The sequence below is a fragment of the Strigops habroptila genome, chromosome 3 (genome assembly GCF_004027225.2).
Source record: "Strigops habroptila isolate Jane chromosome 3, bStrHab1.2.pri, whole genome shotgun sequence".
NCBI classification, from domain to species: domain Eukaryota; kingdom Metazoa; phylum Chordata; class Aves; order Psittaciformes; family Psittacidae; genus Strigops; species Strigops habroptila.
This window is the reverse complement of record NC_044279.2, coordinates 30657114-30669703: the sequence shown is the minus strand read 5'-3', so window position 1 is coordinate 30669703 and position 12590 is coordinate 30657114. Positions and strand designations below refer to the sequence as shown.

Below are 12590 nucleotides of genomic sequence, written 5' to 3'. Positions count from 1 at the left end.
ATTACAAGCGTATAACTTTAGTGCTTAAGTAGTCAAAGAAGATACACAGGCTGCGCGAGAAGAGAAAAAGGACTGCCTAATGTCTTACAAATCACCCTTCTCAAGAGAATCTCCCTCATTCTCTCAGCCATTAAACCAGGGTTTCTCTCTCCATTAAGACCAGGTTACTTATTCAGACAGCTATACTTAGGCAATTACACTAATGCATCCAGAAGCTAAAACATATAAAAGCAGACTCTGAACCACTGAATTACAAGAAATCACTGTGAAATGTTATTGATGAAGCAAGCAGATTTCATTAAACAGAAAAATTATAGCACACATTCTTAGCATGCTAATAAAAGTTACTGAAATTACAGCTGTCTAAAAGAAAGACTTCAAAACTGAAGACGACATTTGAGTTTAACAGACATTATGTCACCCATATAGTACAAAAAAGATGTAGCACTGTTTATTGCTGTTTAATACAGAACAAATGTTTAAAATAACTACAGTGTGTGGATATGGATTGTTTGTGCTATAAAATATTTACCTCCTTCAAATTAACATGAAAATGCACATGCAGTGCTGGTTCTGTATTACCACGAAAGCTGACAGCGCAACCCAAATCCTATTATTGCCGCTTATAACAAATTCCACCTCCTGGCAGAAAATGCACTTGGGCACAGAAGATCATCTGCAAACTGATACTAATTTGTACCCTACTTTGGCATGGCCAGAAGTGCTGGCTGATGCCTAGAAAAACTACATTAACATTTTGCTTTGTTTCATCAAAAATGTCTTGCTGTGAGATGACAACGGTGCTGTGCATGGGGAATCAGACAACAGATTAAACAGACCACCTCTTGCAAAGCAGTGCATCCTGTTACAAAACTGGAGGATATGACATTTTTTGGGGGAGGTTACAAAAAATATCATTTTGCGGCACACTGCAAAATGCAGGACACTACCACTGTTCCACCTGTGAGCATTATTTCCCCCTCCCTTTCTGTTTCTTTTCTGACGTTTCAAAAATGTCTACTGTGCAGCAAGCACTCCAGGAAGCATGTGTAAATTTCTCACTTAGATTCTTGGGCCTTCAAATACAGCTGTTGGGTCATAAACCATTTGATGTTAGCAGTCAATTTTATAGGCAATTTCCTTCTACTTTAGTGTTAAAGTTCTGTGGCTTTTCCTTCCCTGTCCATAATAATTTAACTAATTTCTATTTCCTTTCTCCCTAAGCAACAAAATTTTTAATGGACCAAACATGGGTCTTCTTTATTAAAGGCTTTGAAATTTGCAATGCAAATACATTTTATTTTGAAAACACTGTCTAATCAAAGCAATGAACTAGCAGGCATCACATCATTATAAAAATTAACTTTTACACTTTATTTTGTGATTTTAGTTTCAAATCTCAACCTATGGGACAACAATTCTAAATATATCTGGGTTGCACATGGGTGCTAATATGTGTTAAGGAGGATATACTGGTATACAGTCTTTTTGCAGCAATACATTACCTCCTGGAGCACTACTGTTATCTCCTTTGTACAGTCAAACTAAAATGTATTATCTTGAATAATAACATCTAATTCCCCATTTTTGAAAATTCATTTTAAAAAGGACATGCTTAAGCCTAAAGGATATCCTTAAATATGCTCTGAGATTTCAATACTGAGTAATTAGACTGATAAGAGCATATGTTGTGTCGGATAATGTCACATCTTTGATGTGGAGTAAGAATACACAAGTCCAAACCTTCAATCTCAGAAAAATGGCATTATCCAGTATAACACACATCTTGTCATGTATTTTTCAGTTAGAATACAAACCAAAGAGCAAATGCACATTTTCCTTGTTCAATACACACGTTTTTTCCTGTACCCTTGTCCCAAGAATGTACATGCATTCATACATACACAGCCTGACCGATAGATACAGTGAGGGATCTCTGAAAGATACAGTATGATTCTGCTTCAGCAATGGAGGCAAATTTGCTGTTTGTATCATGATGTTTCTTTCCTGTCTGCTTTGATGCTATCACAGCTGGACAGTCTGGTATTTGCTTGCTAAAACCTATAGTAGTGGGTGGCTGAAAATATATTCTCTAGACTTAAATCTTATAAAGTGGGTTTTTTTCAAATAAAAACCAAAATTACAAAATTAATTAATAAAAATGTGAAAATTCTGTTTACGTACGAGCGCCTTCAGTTCTAATTCTCTGTGATGGCATACTAGGTTCTCCTGTCCCCAGAGTGTTTGTTGCTATTATCCGGAACTCATACTCCATCCATGGAATTAAATCAATCACTGTAGCAGATTCCATATTTCCTTCAATATCTGCTGGTTCTAAAAAAAATAAGAAATTGCTTTAGAAAACAGCATTTTTACACTAGGATTAGCCAACAATGTGGTTGATTTCGGCAAAACTACCACTATTCTGCAATCACACAGAGCCAGCTGAAAGAAACTTGATGTTGTATGTTGGGAATACCACATTTTACAAGGAGTACTCGTGGCAGTAACTTGGAATTTGGAAACTATGACACTATATTACATAAACCTTTAGAGACCTGTATTTTTTAACTGGGTGTGAACTAGCAAACACAGTAGATGTAGTTATGAAGTATCCTTAGTAATTACATATTGTAGTTGCAGAATTTCATTTTACCTACAGACAAATGCAATGAGAAATCTGGAATGCAAAACCAGTAAAATAAAAATTCATGATATAGACATGGATACAGACACGCAAATGTAGGGTTCGATCAACTGATAAAGAGTGATTTATAAATTGTAGTCCTAATTTGGTGTACCTTATTAGAGAGCATGTTGCAACTTGCTACCTAGTTCAGATCCAACAAGGGTAAAGTGTTCTTGTAGTTCCTGTGAAAAGACTTCTTTACCACAAGTAACTCATGACTATCTACAATTCACAGACAATAGGGGTTGTTTCTATAGCTGTCTGCAGTTACAGACAGACAGAGGGTTTTCATTTATTGTGTGGGTGAAGAGTGGTTTGTCAAATTAGTCTTGGATTCAGAGGGAGATGAGAAATGAGAGACTCTGCACTGGGAAGTTGATTTGGAATTAGAATATAAATGCGATGACTACAAAAAACCCCAGGCATGGCGGTGCAAGTACTGGATGGTGGCACAACTTTCCTCTACCTAATGATCATTAAATTTTTCATTGCAAAGTGAAGCCCTGTAGGGGAAAGAAAACCACTTTCCATTTTCTTTCCACCTGCCCACCATCCTCCATCATCCTTACTCAAATTATTTTTCTGTCCAGTCAGTAGAGCCATTGCAAATCTCCTATGGCATCCAAGCCATGAAATAAATTTGTCATTCCTTTTCATGGGCTACATTCAATCTCTTCATTTAATCTTACTGTGCCACAAATTCCCAGAATAATTATGAATACTCAATATGATGAGAATCTGATCCCCTTAACTGAGAAGAGCAACATAAGTGTAAACAACTTATTACATTACCTGTTCAGACATATTTCTATACTGTGAAGCAGAATACACTTCTTTCATGAAACACACTCAATGTTATGCAACCTGAGATGAATGATTTGGGTTGGGAATAATGGCAGTAGCAATAATAACAACAATAATTCCAAAATGCAATGCCAAAGTATATTTTTTTGTTCCACACACTGAAAATTAGCAGCATTAAATGATAGCCTAATCACTGACTAAATATCAATTTGGACTGTTCATCATGCGACTTTCATATGAAAGTGAATACTGAACCAAGCTGGGAGGAGCCTAGAAATTAAGTAAAAGCTGGCAGTGGTGCCAGTGATGGTTACTATGGTGATTTTACCTATTTTTTGAGGGAGTCATCTATTAATCAAGATTACTCAGTGCGGTTCAAATGAAAAAGCAATGATTTTGAAAACGCCAGAATAGTTAATTTCAACTTTTCAGAAATGAATAACTTGTATCTTTCCTGCTAGCTTCTTAAAAAAGGAATTCAACAATCTAGATTCCTACCAGTCCAACTCAAGATGTGAATCCCACTCAACATGCTACAGGATAAGACTCAAAGTCTGACTGCATGTCGCAATGACTATCTCATTAAATCTGTAAAGCTGCAGAACTTCAGAGATGCAGAGAAGTGCATCTCTCTTTGCAGAGATGCAAAGAAGCACATCATGTCTGTAACACTGCAAATAGGGAATCTTCCTGAGAAGTGAGAGAGATGGGTTCAAATGTCTGCTCTGAACCAGAGCAAAGATCTGAAACCAACACTTGTATCTCCTACACACACTTCTAGTCCCAGGTAACACACAGCACGAAAGGAAGCAGTATCAGAGCTGCTATCCCTGTTTATAATTTATCCTGAAAAAAGCAGAGGCTGGTCTAAAAGGATCCTCCCTCCTGCATATATTGTTACTGAAGCAAATCATCAGTTATTTGAACAGCTCTAATTTCTACAATAATTTTTTTTTTTTTAAGTTCAAAGAAATCTCTTTAACAGAAGCTATCAACCAAGATATGAGAGATAGGAAGGGACTGGGGAATTTTCTAATTTTATTTTCCAAGCTACTTTAACATGTTATGTACTGGTGCTGGCTGTTGGAGGTAATTATATAAAATAGAGCTACATATACTACACATTCTAGGAGAGAAATATGATTTAAGGCAGTAGGCCTAGTATTTTTATCTTTTTACTCTAAGAATGTAAGAGATTTTCAGGTCAATATGTCAGTCTATTTCCTCGACATCTATCTCTGTAGTTTCAAGGGACAACTTAAATGAAAGGCAGTAGCTGAAACTACTTATATTCTTAGTATTTAGAAATGCTGAGTGTGTGCTGCCCTGATTCCACAGAAAAGCACTTCAATTATAATTTATTATGGTGGCATAATAATCATATTGATAGGACAATTCTGTATAGCTTGTGGCAATTCTATCCTTTATAAAGTATTCAAAGATACTACTATTCTAAAATATTTTAATAATTTATGTGTTTATGTTAAACCTTGCAAGAACTATACATTAGCATGCCCTGTGTTCAGGTAGGTGCCTCCTCGACTGCAATTATGTGGCACAATGACGACATCCAGTGGTTAGAAGGATAATCTTAGCTATGTTTTCTCTAGGGGTGCCAGTTTTAATGCAACTGGAACTTAGCCTGTTCCCAGGAAAATGCAGACAATTTTAACCAACTTTCTGCATAACAAATACAGAAATGAAGACACCCATTTTTCATCAAAATTAACCTATTGACCTGTAAATAAATCTTCTATTATTTTCGCAGCTGATGTGGAAAGTTTCAAGCAACAAGGAAAGAGGCAAAAACCAGGTAAAAACACTGGCCTGTTCTTTTCCTTATTTCTTGATGTTCAGTTCAGGCCTTCAAAGTGCTGGGAGCAAACCTATTGACAACTTACTGACGAGATGGTACCCGCTTCCAAACCCTGTAGAAAACATTAATAGCATCCCTGTTTTCTTTATATTATTACTATTTTCTGATTAGCCAAGTTTTCTAACAATCAAACACATTAAAACCTATTGGCTTTATTACTTCTGGCATTACTCTTACCTGTTTTGGCATCTTTCCACTCTTCAGATAGAAAGGTTTTTGACTGGATAGTGTATTTAGAAATTGGGCTATGATTGTCTGTTCCACGACTCCAGGTAAGTGCTACAGCAGTGTCTCTAATTTCTTCTACTCTTATACCTCCGGGAGGGCCTGGAGGACCTGAGAAAACAATTGGTAGTTCAATTAACAAATTAAATATTCTGAAAATTGAAGTTCATTAAATTTTATACTTGTACTTATCAGATACAAGGCTTTCAAGTCTCACTTTCTACTTAAGAACAGTTTGAAAAAAATATATACATTTTAATACTCTGCAGAGTGATTCAGAGGATAAATGCTCTTGCATCTAACAAACATCAAATGAAACTTCCATGGCTTTGGACTAAGTAGTAATATTAAGAGTTTCAAAAATCCATGCCAAAATGTGGAATCCATTACACCCATGGAACTAAAAGCAATCTTGTAACTACGTGGGTGAAATCAAACAACCTCTGTGCACCAGAATCACCCCACAAAGGACACCACCAAGCACTAAGGGAAAACATTTTCCACAAAACAGCCATTCCACATCTGCCATTTCGGTCTTGAGCATCAAGGAGGACCTATAAAATAATTTTTGAAGAGTATTTCTTTTTCTTCAAAAGGTAGATACTTGCAAAGATTAATTTCAAATTTCATCGCTCTAGTGAATATAAAGTCATGAACTAAATACAGATGTTGGCCTGATGGCACATTACTATGCTCCCAGCAACCAGCTAAATCATTATAGGTAGAAGCTGCTTGCCTTAAACCAGTTCACAGTCTCATCTTTATGCTTTTCAAGTAGGCTGAAACCGCCTACTTAAAATAGTTATGTTAAAATAACAGCAATTATTTTCAATTCATATTTAGCTTTAAGTTTCTTTGTCGTACTTCAGATCTGCCTCTGAAAAGAGATTTGCCTCTGTTCTCAAAACTTGCCTGTTTTTTCCAGGTGTATCACTAAATCTAATAAATGGTATTACATCCCTTCACCAAACCTCATCTGTTTTATTTCTGAACAATAATAACAGAGAAAAACTGCTGAAGTGAATGCTTGCATTTTTCTTGATGCATTTTTTTAAATTTTAAAGATTTCCTTCTAATTACTACTACTCCCACTCCTCTGTTTTGTGTGCTTAACTCTTTCACTGTTGCTGTGCTGTGACTTGGTCCCCCAAAGAGAGGCTAAAATATGTAGATCAACAGGCACAGGTGATTATTTTCATGGACTAGAAAGCTAAGAAGAGAGTGATGCAGGTGCATACATATGTGAGTATAGGAATCTTTATTTGTAAAAGACACCACAATGTTCAGTAAGTTGTACTAAAACCCCTCAAACTTACAGTAATTCTGTAACCCAAAGCTTAGGACTTACTTACAAAATTGGCCTATAGATATTTTCAGATCATTCTTTCAATATTGACTGTTCTGGTTTTGTTATTATGCTTCTGTTTTATATGGTACACAGTTATGTGATATATATCAACTGCTGTGTAAAAACAGAGACAATGCATTAGAACTACTGAGAAGTATTTTCTGATTCCACATTCAGAGATGATAATATGCCAACATGATTCAGGTAATTATCCAACAATCTGACTGAACAAGTCCCAGAACATATTAAAAAACCCCACAATAACAGGATATATTTCTCTGCAGTATTTACAGAGAAACCACAGAAAACCAAAACAAAAACAACTCAACAAAAAGAATGGAACGAGATTTCTACATCAGATCTAAACACACAGTGTGCCAAACATATCTTCAGCTCTTGAGCTCTTTATTTCCTCTATAAATCTTAGCAAAAGGAATCAAATAAAATTAACTGAACCAAAAAAAATATACAATCATATATTGTTGTTCCTTGCTTTCAACTAATTTATCCTTATAATAAGAAAGTGATTCCATTCCTGACTCCAAAAGTACTGAACTTTAGATTGGTTCCTTAAAGAATATATATGCCATTAGTTAAAAATAAAATAAGCATGGCCACTCTACATGATCTGTTTGGCTATAGCTTATGACTTTGACAATCAAATTCCTGATTGTTTCTTCTCCTAAGATCCAAGAAGAGTTCCCATTTAGTAACCTTGGAAAAATACATTTCAGTTGGTTACTGAATTGCTCATAACCAATTTCTATTAAAATTTAAATATTGGCATTGAAAACTAATCTACTAATTAGCTGTTCTTGGACCTCCCTTTCAAGGCAAGGACTACATACATCTACACACAATGTAGATGTATGTGCTTCTACATAATACATGCAATGGGAAACTGCCTCTTACTCTTCACGGAGGATGCACAAAGTAGAAGTTGTTGCAAAGAGCTGATTTTTAAGATGAGGGTTATTAGTCAACTTCTCCCTGGTAACGTGCCTATTTGCTAGCCCAGCTCTAAGGACTCAGGTGGGTATGGCCTGAGAGACGTGTTCTCCTGCAAGACTGTTCACTTCAAAAGCCCTCAAGATAGAAGATATGGAAAGGTTTATCAGTCCCAAGACCTTTCTTTCCTGCTTTTTTATGAGGTATCTCTTACAGCTTCTCATCTCACTATCAAAGTTTCTGACAATGGCATGTGTCAGGAAACACCACAGGCCAGCTGTACCCTCAGGAAAACTGACCAGGACCCATGAGTAACGCAAGGGTTGGCAGTTCCTTCAACAACGGGGCACAGTCCTGCAGGGTCTGAATATAGTGGGCAGAGCTGGGTGTTGGTATGGCAGTGACAGGTACTGCAAGCAGTGAACCAGGCGCATTTGGGTGACAAGCTACTGCATATACCCAAGCACTCCATCCAGGAGACAAGCTATCTACTGTATAGGTCTGAAGCTTATTCAGGGGGCAGGGCCAGAGACAGAACTGGAAGCAGGCATGTCTGTAACGTAGCTCCAGTCAGGGCTGAAGGTCCAGGGCTCAGCTTAACAGGGCTCCTGGGCCGATGGACAGCTATGTGAGTGGGTGTCCTGATGAGGCTGGTCAGGGCCATTAAGGCTGGCTGGGGCACTCAGCGGCCTGACGGTCTTCAGTGTACTAATATCACTAGCAAGTCTCCTGAACACAACAGCAATTTTAATACTCTAATGTCACACAAATAGTTTTGTGGACAAAGTATCTTCATGTGCCTGCGTGAACACTGGCTATCCTTTACTACTTCATTGACAAGATGTTCTGTGTTTTCATACTTCACTGTTGCTTCTTCCTACAAATGCAGTGTAACTATAATGTTAACTTTTGTCATATTTCATCAGATATTCAAGCTTGCCTTGTGAGATGCTGAGTCTTCTGCTGACAAAAATGGTAGTGAGAATTACTCAGCACTAAGCAGAATAATGTTCATTGTATTAAAATCCAAACGTTGAGCATAAAATGAATGTTAATTTCTTCCAAACATAACCTCAGACCGATGATTCTAATTATAATTACCATGTTGGAAGGAGAATCAGACGCTTGATAAGACACCTCATCTGTCTTTTTATTTTTAAAAGGAATTGCTTACATAATACTAAGGCACATGAACAGACCCTTCTCTTTTTCTTTGCAGATGTATTCCCAGTTTTACCACTTATCATATTTGCTTTGACATTTCATCCAAAACTGATGATATTTCACTGGCTGTTAATACCCAGCAAAAATTAAATACAGAAAGTCCACAACATCCTCAGATGACAGATTCAGAATCAAGGCACAAGGTATGCTTCAGCTGCTATACAGCTCTTTAGTATAACTGGAACATGGGGCAAAACATAACAACATGGCTCCAAGTACAAGTTATGTCTGCTTTGAATTGTCAGCATTAGAGAGCATTAGCACTTCAGAACCTGTTATACCTGGAGGCACAAAACAGAGTAAAATACCCAAAGGACATGAGTTAACTCATGCTATTGAAACCATGAATCCTAACAGATGTGTAGGACACACCCTACATGCAAACACGGTGTTTTGAGACCACAGTAACACTTCACAGATGCGAATTAGTTAATAATGGAGTGGTAACCTTAACCCCAAATGTCCTGGTTTCTGTCATTTCAAAACTAGGAATCCTTTTAAATGTAGGTCTAGCATTATACACAACAATTTAATCCATAAAGCTTTATGGGAAAAAAGAAGTGACTTCTTCAGTGGATACATTGAAATGATACTTAAAATAAATTTTTAATAATGAACACCAAATTAAACTGCCTAAAAATTACTTCAACATAAAGAAAATATTCATAATAAAAAAATCTTTATTGCTTTTCAGGAAAACATGTGCTCAGTTGGGCTGCTAAACATCTGGAATAGAATCAGTACCCTGAGCAGACTTGAAGGATTTTGCATGTTCATGCACTTCCCATTTTAATTTTTCATTTCTTGATGACAAACAACATATTCTAAACAACCAGAAACACTCTGCTTGTGTAGGTGAAAACCAGTCACATTTCTGTATTACCTGCAGAACCTTACCTCTTACCACAAGGTCAGCTGAAGCTGAGGAGTTGTCCACAATCGTCTGAGCAGTGCACGTGTACCTCCCCGCATGCCGCAGCTGAACATTTTTAATGAGCAGCTCACCATTGGATTTAATCTGGCATAAAAACAGCACTTAGTGAAGCTGGTAAACATCCCTGTACAGCAATGTGATACCTGTCTACACATTCCTCCCAGCTGATAATAGAGTGGTTGCTATTTCCAAAAAGCAAGTGCTTACTTGGAGAACAAATCACCCTCAAAGATACATCTGATTTATATGACAGCTGTTGAAAGTGCCCTGTGTTTCCCGAGGAGCTGGTGTTCTTTACCAGACATAAAAAACCCCAGATGTCTTCGTAAATGCTTTTTTTTTACAAGCCAACATCTCTCTTTTCCTTTGTGAAGCCCATATCTGAACACTAAATTTAGTCAAGAACTTTTGCATAAACAGAAGTCAGATGATTTTTCTGCACCATTATTTGCTTTTTTTATGCATGTTTGTATGGTAACATGTCATGGAGTCCTACTAACAGAGCAGGATACTGTTTGGCTTCTCCTTTACAAGCCTAAACCAGTACAAAAGCTTTTATCACAGAGAGGCTAAAATCACAGCCTAAATAAAGACGCACCAAAGAGATACTAAAATGCAGCAACTGTGAACAAACAATAACATTCAACATGTGTCACAGCTCCTTAGAGGAAAGACCATCCCCGATGGTGATGGATAGGACAATGGCAGCAACTGCAGTCCCCATGTTGGGAGGGTGGGCTGCCGGGGCTCCGGGCCAGCGCTGAGACAGCACAGTGCAGGGTGGCCCCTTCCTTTGGTGACCTCGGATGGGTGCCCTCAGGCAGCACTGAAGTGAAGCCTCAGGGAGGGCCGATCCCCTGCTGCGGAGCTGCTGTGGAGCTGAAATTCTTCCTTTCGGGCCCCACCAGAGCTGCAGCTCCTGCCATGGCACACCCAGTCCTGACCTGCTGAGTGGCCAGCTAACCTCCCTGGTCTCCTCATGATGGACCTGCCTAGCCACTCCTTGGCCATGCCTGGCTCTGGCTGTCCTCCTCCCCAGATTTGGGCCCTGCAGGACAGGGCCCTTGCTTGCAAGACCCCTGCCCTGACAGTCATGTCTTTTCCCTGGTTCAGCTCTCCCTGCTCCCTGGCAAATAGCAGCAGGACCTTCAGGGAAGCAATTTACTCTTCAGCAAGGCTCATACACTCATCAGCACCACCATCACAGACCCTAATTCTTCCTCAACACTCTTCGATAATGCTGGACTACTAGGAAAATATATAGCTGTGTTTTCAGGTGGTCCACTATCTGCCGCTACCTATGGTTGTACAGATAGGCAAAATGAATAAAATATTTCCATCCTATGACACTCTGTGAACCCACTGAGTAACTAGATACGCACCTGTAAAACAAGGAGTAGCACAGAGAGCATTATATACACCACAGCTGTTCTTACTGAAAACCACATTTTATGTTAAGACATTTATAAAAATGTTTAAAAATAATGCACTTGAAATATTTTGCTTATCTATCCTGCATTTTATTGCAGAAAAATACTTTCATGTAAGTCAAAATGCTACGAAAGATTACCAGATGGATTTATACCACAGTATACTGAAAGGGGCAACATTCAGACTTCCTAATTCATTGCAGATTGTTCAGACATGTAATTAAAAAAAGCCCCAAACAAACCAAACACTGAGATAACTCACTTCAATCCTGAAATCTTCATAGGAAAAAGGAATTCAGATGCAAAATGGTACTTAAAATAAAATTGCCAAATATCTAGGTGTAAAAACTAGTGTTATCACCATGGAAGTTTCTAGGGAACAACAAAGACCTTCAATATAATATCTAAAATATTATGGGCTAAAATTAGTGTCTCTGTTTTTAGACATTCTGAAGAAATGAAATAAAGCTGTGTCATCCAGTTTATGTTTCCTGATTGGAAAGAAGGGGGAAAAAAGTAAGGTTATATCTTTTCCAAATGTTGTGAAACTAGAATACCAGTTGAGACTCTATATTTAGGGGAGATGAAAATAGCCAGATAAAACTATCCTTTTCCTTTCCAAACTCCAGCAAGGATTTTGGATGCCAGCTTCAAATTCTGCTGGCATAAAATTTCAGCACAAACTGAAATCTGTTAACACCAATTTTGGGGTTTTTTTTGGCCCAACATAAGAATTCACATCTTTAAGAAATTTCTGAGGTAAACTGGTGATTGGATAAAAGGAAAATCAAGCACATGTGAAAGAAACTTCTTAATTCTGGCTAGCAATACTTCAGCCCATTGCCTTAATAGGATCAGAGGGAAATGCAGGTTACGCTGTACCTTTTCAATTTTTGAGTGACACGAGTGCTGTTAGCAATGATCAGATTAGTTGGATCAGTAAACAATCCAATATTCTTGATATATTTCTGACCATTTCTCTATTAGTTATTATTAAACTATGTCCATGAATAGATATATATATATTCACACTTCACACTCAAGACTAGCATGACAAGGCTTTTAATTTAATTTGCCAAAGTGCACGCAGGATGCAGAGATGAGGTGAGTCT

At 37.7% G+C, this 12590-nt stretch overlaps 1 protein-coding gene across 1 annotated transcript in view; it reads right to left on the bottom strand.

Annotated features, from left to right (window-relative positions):
• The window catches only part of CNTN1 (contactin 1), a 235892-nt gene that overhangs the window by 36668 nt on the left and 186634 nt on the right, over window positions 1-12590 (bottom strand). The window contains 3 exon segments of the mRNA XM_030479376.1: window positions 2185-2334; window positions 5547-5705; window positions 10012-10132. Of these exon segments, the coding sequence (XP_030335236.1) occupies window positions 2185-2334; window positions 5547-5705; window positions 10012-10132 (430 nt within the window).